The following is a 13,962-nucleotide window of genomic DNA, read 5'->3' on the forward strand; positions in this document are numbered from 1 at the left end:
TCACTCTGTGGTGAAGCTAGGAATGAGAGTGAGGGAGAAAAGTGAGAGAGAGACAGAGAGAGAGAGAGAGATAACTGGAGGGAGAGGTGCTGCAGAACGGGATGTACTGGATAGAGAGAGAGAACGACAGATCACACACAGACAGAGAGGGTGAAGTGATATCAAGGAAAGGTTGACGATGAAAGAGCCAAAAAAAAAAGAAAAAAAAGGACAGAGAAGGTAAGAAAGAGATAAAGAGATGTAGACTACGGAGGCCGATGGCTGCAAACGCACCACAACGGGCCAGAGCAGCTGCATTAAGAGAAACACGGTGCAATGAAGCAAATTCAAAAACACAAGAAACTCCAAAGCAAACACAACAGAAACGTGCTGCAAAAGAAAAAAAGAAACGTGCTGCAGATACCAAAGCAAACACACTACAAGTCAACAGTCTGGACACAGCTGACTGAATATACCTGAATGTTTCTCATTCTGTTAAAGCCATTCTGATCTAAAGGCTTCTGCTTAAATGCTTGAAATGTGTTTCTTAGACAAATATAAATAGTGAAGTTGATCCTATGTATGAATTTCTTTACAAAGCCTTTTCCTTTCCATCAAGGCAAAGGGTGGCTACTTTAAAGAATCTAAAATATAAGATAGTTTTGATTTAACACTTTTTTGATTACTGTATAATTCCAATTGTGTTATTTCATAGTTTTGATGTCTTTACTGTTATTCTAAAATGTGGAAAATAGTAACAATAAAAAAAAATGCATGTGTCCAAACTTTTGACTGGTAGTGTATATTAACAGGAAACGCGCTGCAAATTCAAAAACACATGCAAACCACGAAAGCAAATGCATCAGAACAGCTCTGCATATCCAGTCGCTCCAGGATGTGGAACAGGCATCGAAATTGCATCGTTTCTGATGTTGCAGTGTGTTTCTCTGAATGAAACTGCTTTGGGCCGTTTGTAGTGCGTTTGCCACCCGTCGGCCTCCACAGCAGACAGACAGGGAAAGCAACTGACAGACAGACAGACAGACAGACAGACAGGATGAACGGACAGACAGGCAGACAGACAGAGAGGTTTACCTGGGTGGAGGGCGGCCTCTCTGAGCTCAGCGCCCCCCCAGTGTGAGAGGGCCGCCGGGCCCCCGGCGCCCGCGCCGCCGCCCCACCGGCCGACTGCATGCAAGGGCAACACAGGCAGGGCCAGAGTGAGGGGCAGGGTTAGGGACAGAGCAGAGCAGAAACCAAACCAGGAAGAGACACGGATGGAAACCGGGACGAAGGGAAGGCGGAAAACAGGCAGCGGAGGGAAGGAAGAGGAGGAGGAGGAGGAGGGAGACGAGGAAGAGGCCGGTTGGTGAGTGGGACAAATGAGGAAGGAGGGGGAAAACAAAAAAAACAAAAAACAAACATGTCAGTGGGGGGAAAAAAAGATGGAGAACAAGATGGCTGCCTGTGAAAGGTGGAGTCGAGCGGCAGCCATTTTGGGTGTACCTGTGCTAGATCTATCGTCAGTGGGGTCTAGTCTGGAGGAGTCAGAGGCGTAGGGGCCCTGCTCCGCCGGGTTAGTGTCGGCAGAACTATCCAGGCTGCCGTGACTCACGGCGTCCAGGTCGCTGCCATCTGCCCAAAGACAACAAGCCGTTAAAATGGAGGCTGGACGCCATTTCTGCTCCACCAGGGGGAGCGAATCTTCCCGTCGACACTTCTAAAATCCTCTAGAATCAGTTCATGTTTTGTTAGCTTTAAGTATAAACTGTGAGGTTAGGGGTTAGTGTGTGTGTGTGTGTGTGTGTGTGTGTGTCTCTTTAAAGTCACAAGGAAACAGACTCTCGACGGTGTTTTGCCGGGACAGTTCCAACTGGGACTGTTCAAAAGGTCATAATTTGGATTCTACAAAATGAATGATGGAGGGAAGAGCGGTTAAAAAATTTCCAATGGTATTATTTGTTTTAATTTGTATGTACGCCTACTGGTACGTCACAAAGTTACCACTAAAAATACATTTTCCAGGAAGTAAAAGTAACGAGATGCTGATATAAAAAGCGAGACAAAAATACAAAAAACCCAAAAATCAATAATTGTATGGCATTTATTGTTAAATAGTTGTATGTTATGACGTGGAATTTGCTGACAAAGTGAAAAACCTTTTTCATTTCATTGTGACTTTTAGCTGTTAAACAACGTGCCTCGTGTTTCTCAGTGTTCTCATCGACGACAGTGATGGGACAATCTGCTTATCTCTTATACAATTCAATACGGGATATGGAGTTCATGATTCAATGCAACTACGATACAATGTACATATGTAATAAACATATATACAATGATACATGTGATAAATAAAAGTTCAGTGACAAAGTCTGACACTACAGAATTATGTTTACTTCTGAGACACAAATAAAATGTCAGTACAAAGTGACAATAATATAATTTACATGGAGAGCTTGTGAAATTGTGATGGTCAAGCGTCTCATTTGTGATTACTACAGCAGAATAAAATGGAGCTAATATCACCATTAATTTTTCTGCCCCACGATACGTATTGTCAAATTTTTGTATTGTGATATATTGAATTTGGACATATTGTCCCATCACTACTGGATGAGCAGGTCTGTATCTCCTCTACAGGAAGCCTTGGCTCTCAAACAGAATCATCACTGGACTCATGCAGTTTCTGGAGCTCGATGCTTCCGTAAAAAGGGAGTAACTTTAAAAAGCGGGGATCTGCAGGACATGGACTGGCATGCAGGCGCTGGGTTTGGGCCGCTCACTGGCATGCATGAGTCTGTTCAGTTAAATCACACACTTCAAGGCAGCTGTGCTTCACAGTTTGACTTTTCCCTCTGCAGGTCAGTCTGTTAACGCTGTGACTGCTTTAGTCTTACAAATAGTGGGCAGTGAGATTTTCATTTTCTGTGCCAGTGATACAATGGTGTGAGAATTTAATAGTGTAACAGTTCAGAAAATATAGTGTATTATGTCATTATCCTTCAGTTTATTCTGTTGGTCTTGTATCAGAATCTATTTAATTATTCATTTTAATTAGCTAGTCTAGCTTATTATCTCAAATTGAGCAGTTTGTCCATGTGTCTGCAGAACTTGTTGTTTCTGTCTGTCATTTTCAAAGCTGTTGTCTAGTAATGCATGTTGCACCAACAGATGCTACAAACAGGCAGCAACATGAGTGAGAAGACTTGTCCGATGCAACATCACTGAAGGATTTTCATCTTGGTGGATGAAGACAAGACTGACTCATGTGCGTTTCATTAGAAGTGAGGAAACAACCCCAAAATGCAAGGGATTATGGGTATAAGGAGACAGATGTTGACATCTGAGAGCCAGCAGTTCCTCATGCTTGGAAAGCCTCGCAGAACAAAATGAAGTCTGGACTGATGCTCATATCCAGCTATTTCTTCATGTGTTCATGACAGGTTCCCAAAACTCTGTCCAATAAACAAGCTACTTTTGAGTCATGTGACTTTTGTTTTCAAGCCCTGGTTCTCTAGTAACTGGACAGCGTGAAGCTAAACAAACCAAACAAAAAATGCAACAACAGCCTGGAATACCAGGGACATAAATCCATAAATACGACAGCTTTGAAGATCTGTCAAGTTAAAGCGTGGATTGTTGCTGCTTCCTGTCTGTGCATCAGATCCTCTTAATAAGCAAACAAACAAAAAAAAAAAGAGGACAATTCAATCAGTCAATAACAAGACTCCTTTTCTTCCTCCTGGTTACCTGACAGCGGGCTCTGGGTGAAGGGGGCGTGTCTCCGCAGCGCCTGTTTGAACTGGGCCACGCCCAGAACCACATTCCTCAGCTTCATCCACAGGAAGTAGCCTCCTCTGGTACTGGAGGGCCACGTGCTCTCCAACACCGCCTGGACAGAGGAGGGGGGGCGCAGACAGAGAGGAGAGAGGAAGGTGAGGAAGACGAGGAAGGGACGATAGGAGGAGAAGAAGAAGGGATAAAGAGGAGAAGAGGGAGGGAAGATGAGATGACGAAGGAAATAACGTTGCAGCCAATTTACTTCACAAGGAGTCAATTCTTTTTATTACTATTCAGGAAGTAGATTTTTTCCAAATTCAGAAATCTTTTGCCCTAAAATGTTCTTATATTCATTCAATAAAGACGTGAAGGCTCTACGGTTATTATGTGGTTTACATAACTTAATTTATTTAGTTTCAACTTCACATTTTGAGTTGAGTGAACTGAAATTGACCCAAACCCAGTTCCATATAACGTCATCTTGTGTGACTTGTTGATCAAAGGCGTTCACCGCAGCAGCCCTGGATCCACAATCACACTCATATAATCAGAGAAGAAAAGCGCTGCAGCTGCTGGAGGCCGAGTCACGTTCGACTTTCTCTCTGTCTGCGCCTAAAATACACTTCAGAAACCTCCGGAGAAAAACACCGCCCCGCCGCCGATTGGTATGCCGGTCCGGTCGGCAGCAGAATGAACAGAAGTGGGTTTATTATGCTGAAGAGCCGGCCGCTCCTGCGTGAAGCTCGGAGGATTTGACCAGGTGAAATGAGGTTGGCTTCCTGCAGATCGATGAGATAGCAGTCAGCGGCGTTGTTATGACAACAGAAGCCGGGGCCCCGCTGCCTGATGGGACGGCACGGCCGGCTGGGACTGTGAGTGTCTGAGAGAGGGAGCGTGTGTGTCATGACTCTGTGAATCCATCTTTGTGTGTGTGTGTGAGTGTGTGCATGACCGATATTGGTTTTTGAAGGCCGATACTGATAACATTTTTAGACTGAAGTCGCCGATAGCCAATATTTTGTGACGAAATTCAGTGTTTTTAAATTTCACCATTTTTATTTAAGCCATCATAGGACACTAAAACTCTCCACTGCACCAATTCAATGGCAGAAGAAGCTCTGGGATACACTGGGCCTTTAAATTAAGAATTAATTTCCCAAAAAAAAAAATAATAATGTGCAAGAAAATTACATTTCATTGCAGGTTTTACAGTTTTTATGTAGCTGTGTCCCCGTGACATTACCAAATAGTTTTCTGAACAGATGTGTAATTTTTTGTATTGTGTCTGATAAACTCTTTTGTTGCTCTAATGTTGTTTTAATTCTTTCCTGCTAATTCGACATTTTGCAGCCCGTCTGTTTTCAATCTTCTTCGCCAAGAACAACATCAAGATTATAGAATTAAAAGACTTATCAGTATTGTTGTGGAAATTACCTTGATTTGGATTGTGCCATGTCTTATTATTCAAACTGCTACAGAGAACTATGGGGAACAGTCATGGAAGTCCCTGCACTTTGTCCCTGCAGTATTTCACTTCATATATGAGATATGACGTAAAGATATGAGATGCATATTACAAGAAAAGCTAAAGCCGAAAATATTTATCCTCATGATGTGTGCAAACGGAGGTTTTTTCATTTCAGGATGAGACAGACACACACAAAATCTGTTCCCCCTCTCCCATCCTTAGGCTTCAACAGATTCAAGCATCTGTAAGAAAGAAAATACCCATAAAAGTCCAATGCAGCGGCGCCGATGGATACCGTTTGAGTCAGTGAAAGCAGCTGGTGCCTCAGAGCCATCAATTAAACTAAAATAACCCCTCTGAGGTGTCGGAACACACCAGGATAACCTTTACCACGGCCTGCTCTCCTGACAGCCCGCTCCCACACCGGACAGTTTAGTTTTACCCTCCCCGGGTTGCCAGATCAGGGACGGGTTGCCATGATGTCACGACTCATCCTGACACCTGCGTGTGATTACTGAGGATGTCCTACAACCTTGGGGGGGGAACTGGAAATGTCAGCAGTGTTTCTTCTTCTCTGAAAGCCACAGAGTGTCCACAGAGGCTTTGATAAGAACGGCGATGACGCGGCATAAAGGCCACGCCTGCAAAGTGCGGTACAAGTGCGAAACCCTATTCAATTTCTATGGGCAAAACAATACATTGACATTTTCTGTGGTTGTTTTTTTTTTTTGGTTGTCATTACCTTTTCACGGTTGTCAAACAACAGCAGGATCATTAAAATGATTTTTCTTGAAGTCTCAAAATGCAACACGACTCCTCTCTTGAACAAGTTTGCAATCTTCTTAGCATTTTGTGACTTCCAGAAAATAAACATTTTAATGATAATGCAGTTCTTTGATAACTGTGAAAAGGTAACAACAAATTATTTACACCATATACATTTCACATTATAAATGATCAGAATACAGAAAAAGCAACCACAGAAAATGTTGATTTTTAGTTTTGCCCACAGAAACAGAGCGGGGAATATCACTTGTACCGCACTCTTATGTATTTCTGTGATGAGGTATCATCTCTGTCCGCAGAGGGATGAGTTTCAGGGAGGCAGCAGCAGAGTGCTCACAGTGTGGAGCGGCATAATAATTTGGCTGCATTGTTTTTTATCTTGACGCATAAAGCAGTTATTCTGAATCCAGAATAAACAATCCCACCTGCTGCTGCTATCAATCTGCTTTATTATCTATCAGACGATTTGCTTAGCTGTATTTCTCCATGGAATCGCTTCACTGAGCACATATGCACTTTTTCAGCAACACCATTCATACAGTTACATACACTCAGACAACTGCCTTGCTCAAGGGCAGCTTGACAGGAGCTATGGGAGCGGAGAGCGTCACTCACTCGATTTCCAGAATTTCCCAGCAAGTCTGGCGATTCAAACTGGCGTCCGTACAGTAACGAGCCTGCTTCTCTAACTTCTGGGTTTCCACCAATCACAGTAAACATGCAGCTTATGAAAGTGTAATGTATACAACATCTGCAGCTTGTCATATCATAAAATACTGTAAAACTTAAAATAGTGGCTGGATTTCTAACAATAGCCGGTGAGTGTTGTGTGTCTGCGTGAATAAAGGCCGGTCCCCAATAAAAGCCAGGTAAAAAAAAAGAATTACTAGATAGGAATCTAAATCAATCAAATTTTTATAGTCTAAAATATCATTAAAATGACTAAAATACCACAAAATATATTACCAAAAAGAGGTATCATAGCAACGTTCTGTATCTCGTTGCTACAGTTAGTGGCGCGAAACAATATGCAAAACAATATCATACAATATCTGACATAAGCTAAAGCTGCATCAGTATCTTTGTGAGCAAACCTGCAGTAGAATAGCTTGGCACTTCAAAAAATTTGACCTGAAATTCAAGTTTCAAGTTCTACAATATGCAGAGAAAAAGCCGAGAGAGGCTGCAAGACGTTTCAATATTGATACTAGAAGAGGAATGTCTGACATTATCTGACATCAGTTGCCTATTCAGGAATATTTTTAGGCTTAATTCTTTACAGAATATCATATCACAGAATATCTCTTTTAGTCTTACCGGGTACAGCGGACCTGCCAGAAGAAATAACTCTGCATCTCTAATAAAGGCCCGCTGCTCTCTTTTGTTGAGGTGAATACAGACCATTATTGGAAGTTTTACAGTAAACCACTGTATCTATCAAACATGCGTATCCTTGGCTTCATTACAGTAAAGAACGGTGTGGTGTGTACCTTGTTGTAGTAGCCGTATGTGATGGCGTTGGGGTGGACTCCGGCCTTCTTCATCTCAAACAGCACCCGCACTGCCAGGACCGGCTGGCCGTACTGACCGCACAGCTGCATCAACACCCGGTAACACACCTGCAAAGATGTAATGCTGTTAGTCATGTTTAATTCATGGTAGGGCTGATTTTGAAAAAATATCTAATTGCGATTATTTTGACTGATATTGCAATTGCGATATGATTTGCGATATTAGAGGGAATGATCATTTTTACATCATTATTCTCATTTTCATTGAAAAACGTATTAAAATGATTATGGTGTGATTTTTGCGGGGATCTGTACCAAACAAAGATGTTTTCTTAAGTCTGTAGAATATGATGTGTAGGCCAGGACATCTCTGCAGCACGACAATATTTAATTTAAAATGGTATTTTGACACACATTTCGCCTTTAACAAATATTGCGCCTCCTGCGATTTGAAAATTGCAGTAGGCCATATTAGTAGGCCGATTTCGATAAAATTTAGATTAATTGTTCAGCCCTAATTCATGGTAGTAAATGCATTAGTTAATGAACACTTAATGTAAGGTGTTATCCATATTGCTATGAAAAATGTATATTAATTGCTTTAGATTGTCTTTTTTTTGGCAGGTAATTTTTCTTTAGAGTACCAGCCCTAGGCAAAAAGTTGATTTTGGACACTGGTGAATGTAAAATGTGACAGAAATGTAACCTAAGACTACAGCTTGTGTCTGGTTATAATTTGACCGGGTGTGAAACAGGCGGTCAGCGGGACGGACGGCCTCGTACCTCGTCGGGCGGCTGCAGCTTCTTGGCCTGCATCTTCCTGAGGACGTCGTAGGCGGTGCGCAGCGCCCGCACCTTGGAGTGACACACCTTGACGTAGGCGGGCAGGCAGATGAACCACAGGCCGTAGCAGTGCCGCAGCAGGCATTTGGACCACAGCTGGGGGATGGACGAGTACTTCTTGGCTATCTTCTGAGCCGACTTGATCTCCTGCGGATGAAACGGAGGGACGGGGGGAGAGGTTTTTCCTGCCTGATTCAAGCCCCAGGATATGAGAGAAGCAGTAGACTTTTTTGTGTGTGTGTGTGTGTGTGTCACTGCCAAACTCATCTTTTCAGGTCGTACCTCACATCACCCTCGCCCCGCTGAATCATATCCATTCTCCGCTCTCTTATTGTTAAACCAAAGAAAAAACCCGTCCATCTCTCTCCGTAGCTCTCATTTTATATAATGTTGACTCACTGACACTGCTTCAAATGCCGGTCAGGCACATAGCCTTGTTGGACTAGAGGACCACAATGGAAATAAGTCTTGGACTTTCTTGTGTTGTATCCTCGATTGTTTTTTTAACCAGGTGCATTACATTATATTGTAAATATGTAAATTGTTTTAAAATGATCAAATAATTCAAATCAAATACTCTGTTAGTTCATCATTCATCATTCTTTCCTATTAGTTGCTTGTAATTTTGGTGATCTAGGAATTGAAACTTATGAAATGAAAGAGCTATGAATGTGTGACAGTAGTGAGATACTGAACTTATTGTATGTGTGTGTGCGTGTGTGTGCGTGTGTGTGTGTGTGTGTGTGTGTGTGTGTGTGTGCGTGCTGACCTGCTTGGTGCGTCTGAACATGGGGGCGGGGCTTGTGGGGCAGCTGTGGCGGGCAGCAAGGCGGGAGGAAGGAGTGCGCAGGCCCTCCACAGGGTCGAACAGGTCCAGACTCAACACCGGGAAACCATCGTACCTGACGGACACACACACACACACACACACACACACACACACACACACAAAAATGCTTGAAAGCTGATGGAGATTAGGGATTATTAGAGGAGCTAATGTTAAGTGGTACTGAAATATCCCTTGGTGTAATTATTTAGAGTGAAAAGTGACTGCAGGATACAAATAGCACAGGCTGGAGTCCACTGTCTGGTAGCTGTGACCCAGTGAGGCGCTGGACTCCTGCTGGGCCTCAATCAGTCACTACCAGAATAATTAGGGGATTTTCAACTCAATTTATTATTCATCTTATTCAATTTGCTCCTGCTGTTAGGAATGTCAGTCTCATATAAGATGTCAAACTGGAAGATGCCACTTAATAGCAAACGAATACAATTTCACCGTCTACAAATGACATTTACCTCACGTAACTGACATGTTTATATTGTTCCATTAGGATTCTTGTACCGTTTGTACCAGTGTTTCCCTCTTTAAGTAAAGAGATACAACTGTGCTGTAAAAACGTGTGTGCCACTATCACATCATCATCTCCTCACATTCACCTCAGCTCTTCAGCCAGACTGAGCGTCTGAGAAGCAACGACAGCAGAGGGAGACTGAGGCCGACGTCAGCGAGCCACCTAGATCTAGACTCTAAAACTAAAGTTGAGATGATGAATAACGTTAAGGACGAGATGAAATGAAAAATGCCTTTTTAACCCTTTTAGATCACATCCCTGGTCATACTGTGCACCTATTTAACAATATATGCCAAAAAAAATACCAAAAATCAATTTCATTGTATTCTTATATCAAAATTCAATCATGTTTTCTTCCTGTAAAACAAAATATGCCGTGTGCTTACGTAAACATGCCCGTAACTAATTTCAACCAATAATATCATGACATCTACCCATCAATCAATCTTCAACTTTTAGCGCACAGAGCTAAGAGGCTAAGATTCATTAGTTAGCTAGCTAGCAACAGCATGGTACTTCGGTGTGTCTTCGGGTGTTATGACACGCCCACTTTTCAACGTTCAAATCAAATTCCTCCCAACGTTACGTCCCGCCTGTCTTTCCTGTTTCACTCGGAAATACGTCACGATACGGAAGTTAGATACTCTCGAAATGCCGTTTCATCTCGACTTTAAGAGCAACGAGGGGAAATCTCTTGACTACAGCTATGGAAACAGATTGTATTACCAGTCAAAAATAAATGTCTCTCCCAGCAACAAATCTACTGCAACTTTACATTAGCTATCACGTGTGCTTTGGCTCTATTTATTTTTCACATAGCAGTAAAGTCAACTTAATCTTAAATGTATTCTGTGTCATATTTCCTAGCAGTAATTTTCTGACTTAACACTGATTTTGAGGTGAAATGTATTTTTTTTTTATAAAGATTTTCTTCCTTATCCTAACACCAGAGCTACAGATAAAAAAAGTAGGTTTATACCGTCCCAACACTGAGATAAAAAGGATTCTACATTTGTACATCCACTACTGCCAATATTTTACCTCTTATCATTTATTTAGACAGTGGGAAAAAGAAAGGTGGGCAGAGAGTGATTCACTGTAAACTGTCAAACCCAAAGAACACAAATCCCTCTAGTGATAACAAAATGGATATTTGGAAGTCTATATCAGGACGCCCAGGACACTTTAGAGTCAAACGAGTTGCACAGAGAAGTTTTATATCTACAGTATCCTCCCATTTGAGAGTAAAGTTCAATTCCATAGTTACAATTTTGCAAGTACTGCTCCACCCATCTTCCAAAGCTGTGATTGTGACTAGTGATGGGATGATCTGCTTATCTCACGATACGATTCGATAAGTGATATGAGGTTCAGGATTCAATAAAACCACGATACGATGTAATAAATAAAAGTTAAATGACAACAAAGTCTGACTGTGCAGAATTATGTTTATTTCTGAGACACAAATCTTTCTAGCCATGGCATTGGCTGCTAGAATGTAAACAACAATTTAAAAATGTGACAATAATATAATTTGGATGGAGAGCTTGTGAAACTGTGATGGTCAAGCGTCTCATTTGTGATTACTACAGCAGAATAACATGGAGCTGATATCACCATTCATTTTTCTGACTCACGATACGTATTGTCACATTTTTGCATTGCGATCTATTGAATTTCAATATATGGTCCCATCCCTAATTTGGGCGGTTACCTGTAGCAGAGTGGGTGCTCCTCCCCCTCAGGCAGAGGCGGCAGCTCCGGAGGCGTGATGAACACCGTGTGCTCGCTGCGCTGCGATTCATCAATCTCTATCAGCCTGGTCTCCTCCGGCCGCTCGCCGTCCACCTGGGACACCAACACACACACACACACACACACACACACATGAGTGGAGATCTCTGGAGAGCGGTACTGTGACCGGTCATCTATTACAGCTGACAGACAACAGAGTATGGCCAGGTGGGAACTTCAACAGCCCTCCAGATTATCCTCTTTAATATCAATATTTCAGTGTTTGCACAAGGGGGGGTTGTGACATGACATAAGACTATTCACCTTTAAAATCATTTCTCAGTGAAGCAGAATTTTGAAGCAGCATATTGAAAGTAGCAGGAGGATCTGGCCTTCAAATAAAGCAAGGTAACTACTTCCAAATAACACCTTGCGCTAATTTGTGGACAGCAACGTCACTAACTGGTGTATTTGTGTCACTAATACAGCAATCCAGCGCCACTTTTCACTCACTTTTCACTCAGACTAATCTCCATAGAGTACGGTTAACCATGCCACACCAGGACAATGTAATGCACAGAACACCAGACTTGTGCTTTTACACAATTAGTTGAGCAACTCCAGCATTAAACAGCTTCATCTTCTGTTTTACCAGCAGCACATTTCCAACAATACACAATTGTTAAATAGGTTTCACAGAAAGGAAGAACAAATTCAGCTCTTGAAGGTCGATGGATGTTAGGAAAACGTCTTCACTGGTAATTAAAAACCAACATGGCAGAAAGCTGTCATCAAGGTTGCATGACAGAGAGACAATGGTTCTTAAATACCTTTCCAAAATGGCCACTTCAGTCAAAATAGCTACCATAGTGGACTTAGACCAATCGGAAATAGGTCACATGTCAAAGGAGTCAACAACGAAGCATTATACCAACTACATACAGGGCCACACTGGAGGAGAATATCAAATCCAAGAATGCAAAGACAATACTTGTGTCGTTGAGGAGAACGTTCTTCCCAAGTCGTCTTGGAGAGAACAAACTTCTGCAGAACGTGAGAACAGAGAAGCTTCCCAACAGTGTGAGATGGACTGTGTGCTTCATGTTAAGACTCACAGCTGTTCGTTTTCCCAACAGCGCTGTTTGGACATGATGTGTCATTCTCACAGTGAATCTTGGGACTTCCCATTCATTATCGTCGGCCAAGTGGCCATCCCAAGTAGCCAAGAGGCCCATCCCATACATCCTCAATTGGCAAGTAAACTTCTGGGATCCTTATCCGTCCTCCATCTTTGCGTTCTTTTATCGTACTTCGGCTTTTAGACGTTAAGTCAATCGAGGACACAAGAACCAACTATGTAGATTGGCCATTTTGTCTCTTTGTCATGTAAACATCATGAAGGCTCTCTGCTGAAACGTAATGTTTTTTTATGGACCAATAAAGATGGTTGTTCAGAGAATCCGTCAGCCTCAAAGAGCAGCTGAATTTGTTCTTTTCTACCTTTCTCCAGTTCATGCACCTTGGTTTTTGGGCAGTAGCGTCATGAAATTTGCTCGGAAGTCAGACCCTAAGTGCTTTATACTTCCATTAAAAAAAAAAAAATAGATTTTCCTGTGAGTGAAGTTGTCTAGCTGTCACTACATTAGCAGATATCTACACACAGAGACAGGAGAGTCTGGGAGAGTGGATCACCAGGCTGAAGCAGGATGACAGCAGGTGACCTAGATTTCCCCTCTGAACGCTGCCTGATTTCTTCGTCTCTCTGCACCTCCCTTCTCTTTCCCTTTGTCATCCTGGCTGCCCTCCACACACACACACACACACGCACTCAATTTTACAGTCTGAATATCTGCAGCTCTTCAAGGGCACACCACCCTGTGCATTTTAGTTCTCCATCTTCCCTTCATTTGTCTTATACAGTGCAACACTTCCTTTACTGCCAAGGGGACTAGAAACTTAAAATTGGCGAGTTAGTTGACAAATTAGCATACACTTACAGCATATACAAAACTGACATATAGGCAGCAGCAGGTGCCACCGAAGTCTTCTTTTCTGCTTAGGGCTGCTAAACACTGCTACTAAGCAAATAAAAACCAGTAATAAAAAATCCACTATTTCATTTTTTTGTTGTTGAATGCTGTGTGCAATAATAGGTTCAATAATTCAGAGTGGTTTGTGAATGCTTGGCTAGGCTTCTGCACTCAGGAACTGGATCTGAGTCTTTGGGAAAAGCACTTGACAAACAAATGGTAATAAAAAAAAAATGATGCTTTGCTCACGACTCTTAGAAAAGGATCAAAGTAAACGCTGGACACCTTTTCCCTGCTGAAATCATATTTGCAAATCATAGTCTAGCAAGATGAGGTCTGTGTGTGTGAGAACGAAACAGTGCTTGACTGTTCCTGACATTACTGATTCAAAGTAAAAGGAGTGCAGAATGCGTCAGAGACCGTGAGAACCTCAACAGCACAGAGAGGATTTATGAAGTGTAAAGACGGATCGA

The 13,962-nt window shown here is 42.2% G+C and overlaps 1 protein-coding gene across 1 annotated transcript in view; it reads right to left on the reverse strand.

Annotated features, from left to right (window-relative positions):
• Positions 1-13,962, reverse strand: part of LOC139926807 (C-myc promoter-binding protein-like) — a 59,576-nt gene that overhangs the window by 18,245 nt on the left and 27,369 nt on the right. The window contains exons 14-20 of the mRNA XM_078287992.1: positions 11,440-11,573; positions 9,140-9,272; positions 8,311-8,517; positions 7,507-7,635; positions 3,733-3,874; positions 1,486-1,614; positions 1,075-1,167 (exon numbers count right to left, since the gene is read on the reverse strand). Coding sequence (XP_078144118.1) covers positions 1,075-1,167; positions 1,486-1,614; positions 3,733-3,874; positions 7,507-7,635; positions 8,311-8,517; positions 9,140-9,272; positions 11,440-11,573 — 967 coding nt within the window. The remainder of the gene's footprint in view (positions 1-1,074; positions 1,168-1,485; positions 1,615-3,732; positions 3,875-7,506; positions 7,636-8,310; positions 8,518-9,139; positions 9,273-11,439; positions 11,574-13,962) is intronic.

The sequence above is a fragment of the Centroberyx gerrardi genome, chromosome 1, assembly GCF_048128805.1.
Source record: "Centroberyx gerrardi isolate f3 chromosome 1, fCenGer3.hap1.cur.20231027, whole genome shotgun sequence".
Classification (NCBI taxonomy): Eukaryota; Metazoa; Chordata; class Actinopteri; order Beryciformes; family Berycidae; genus Centroberyx; species Centroberyx gerrardi.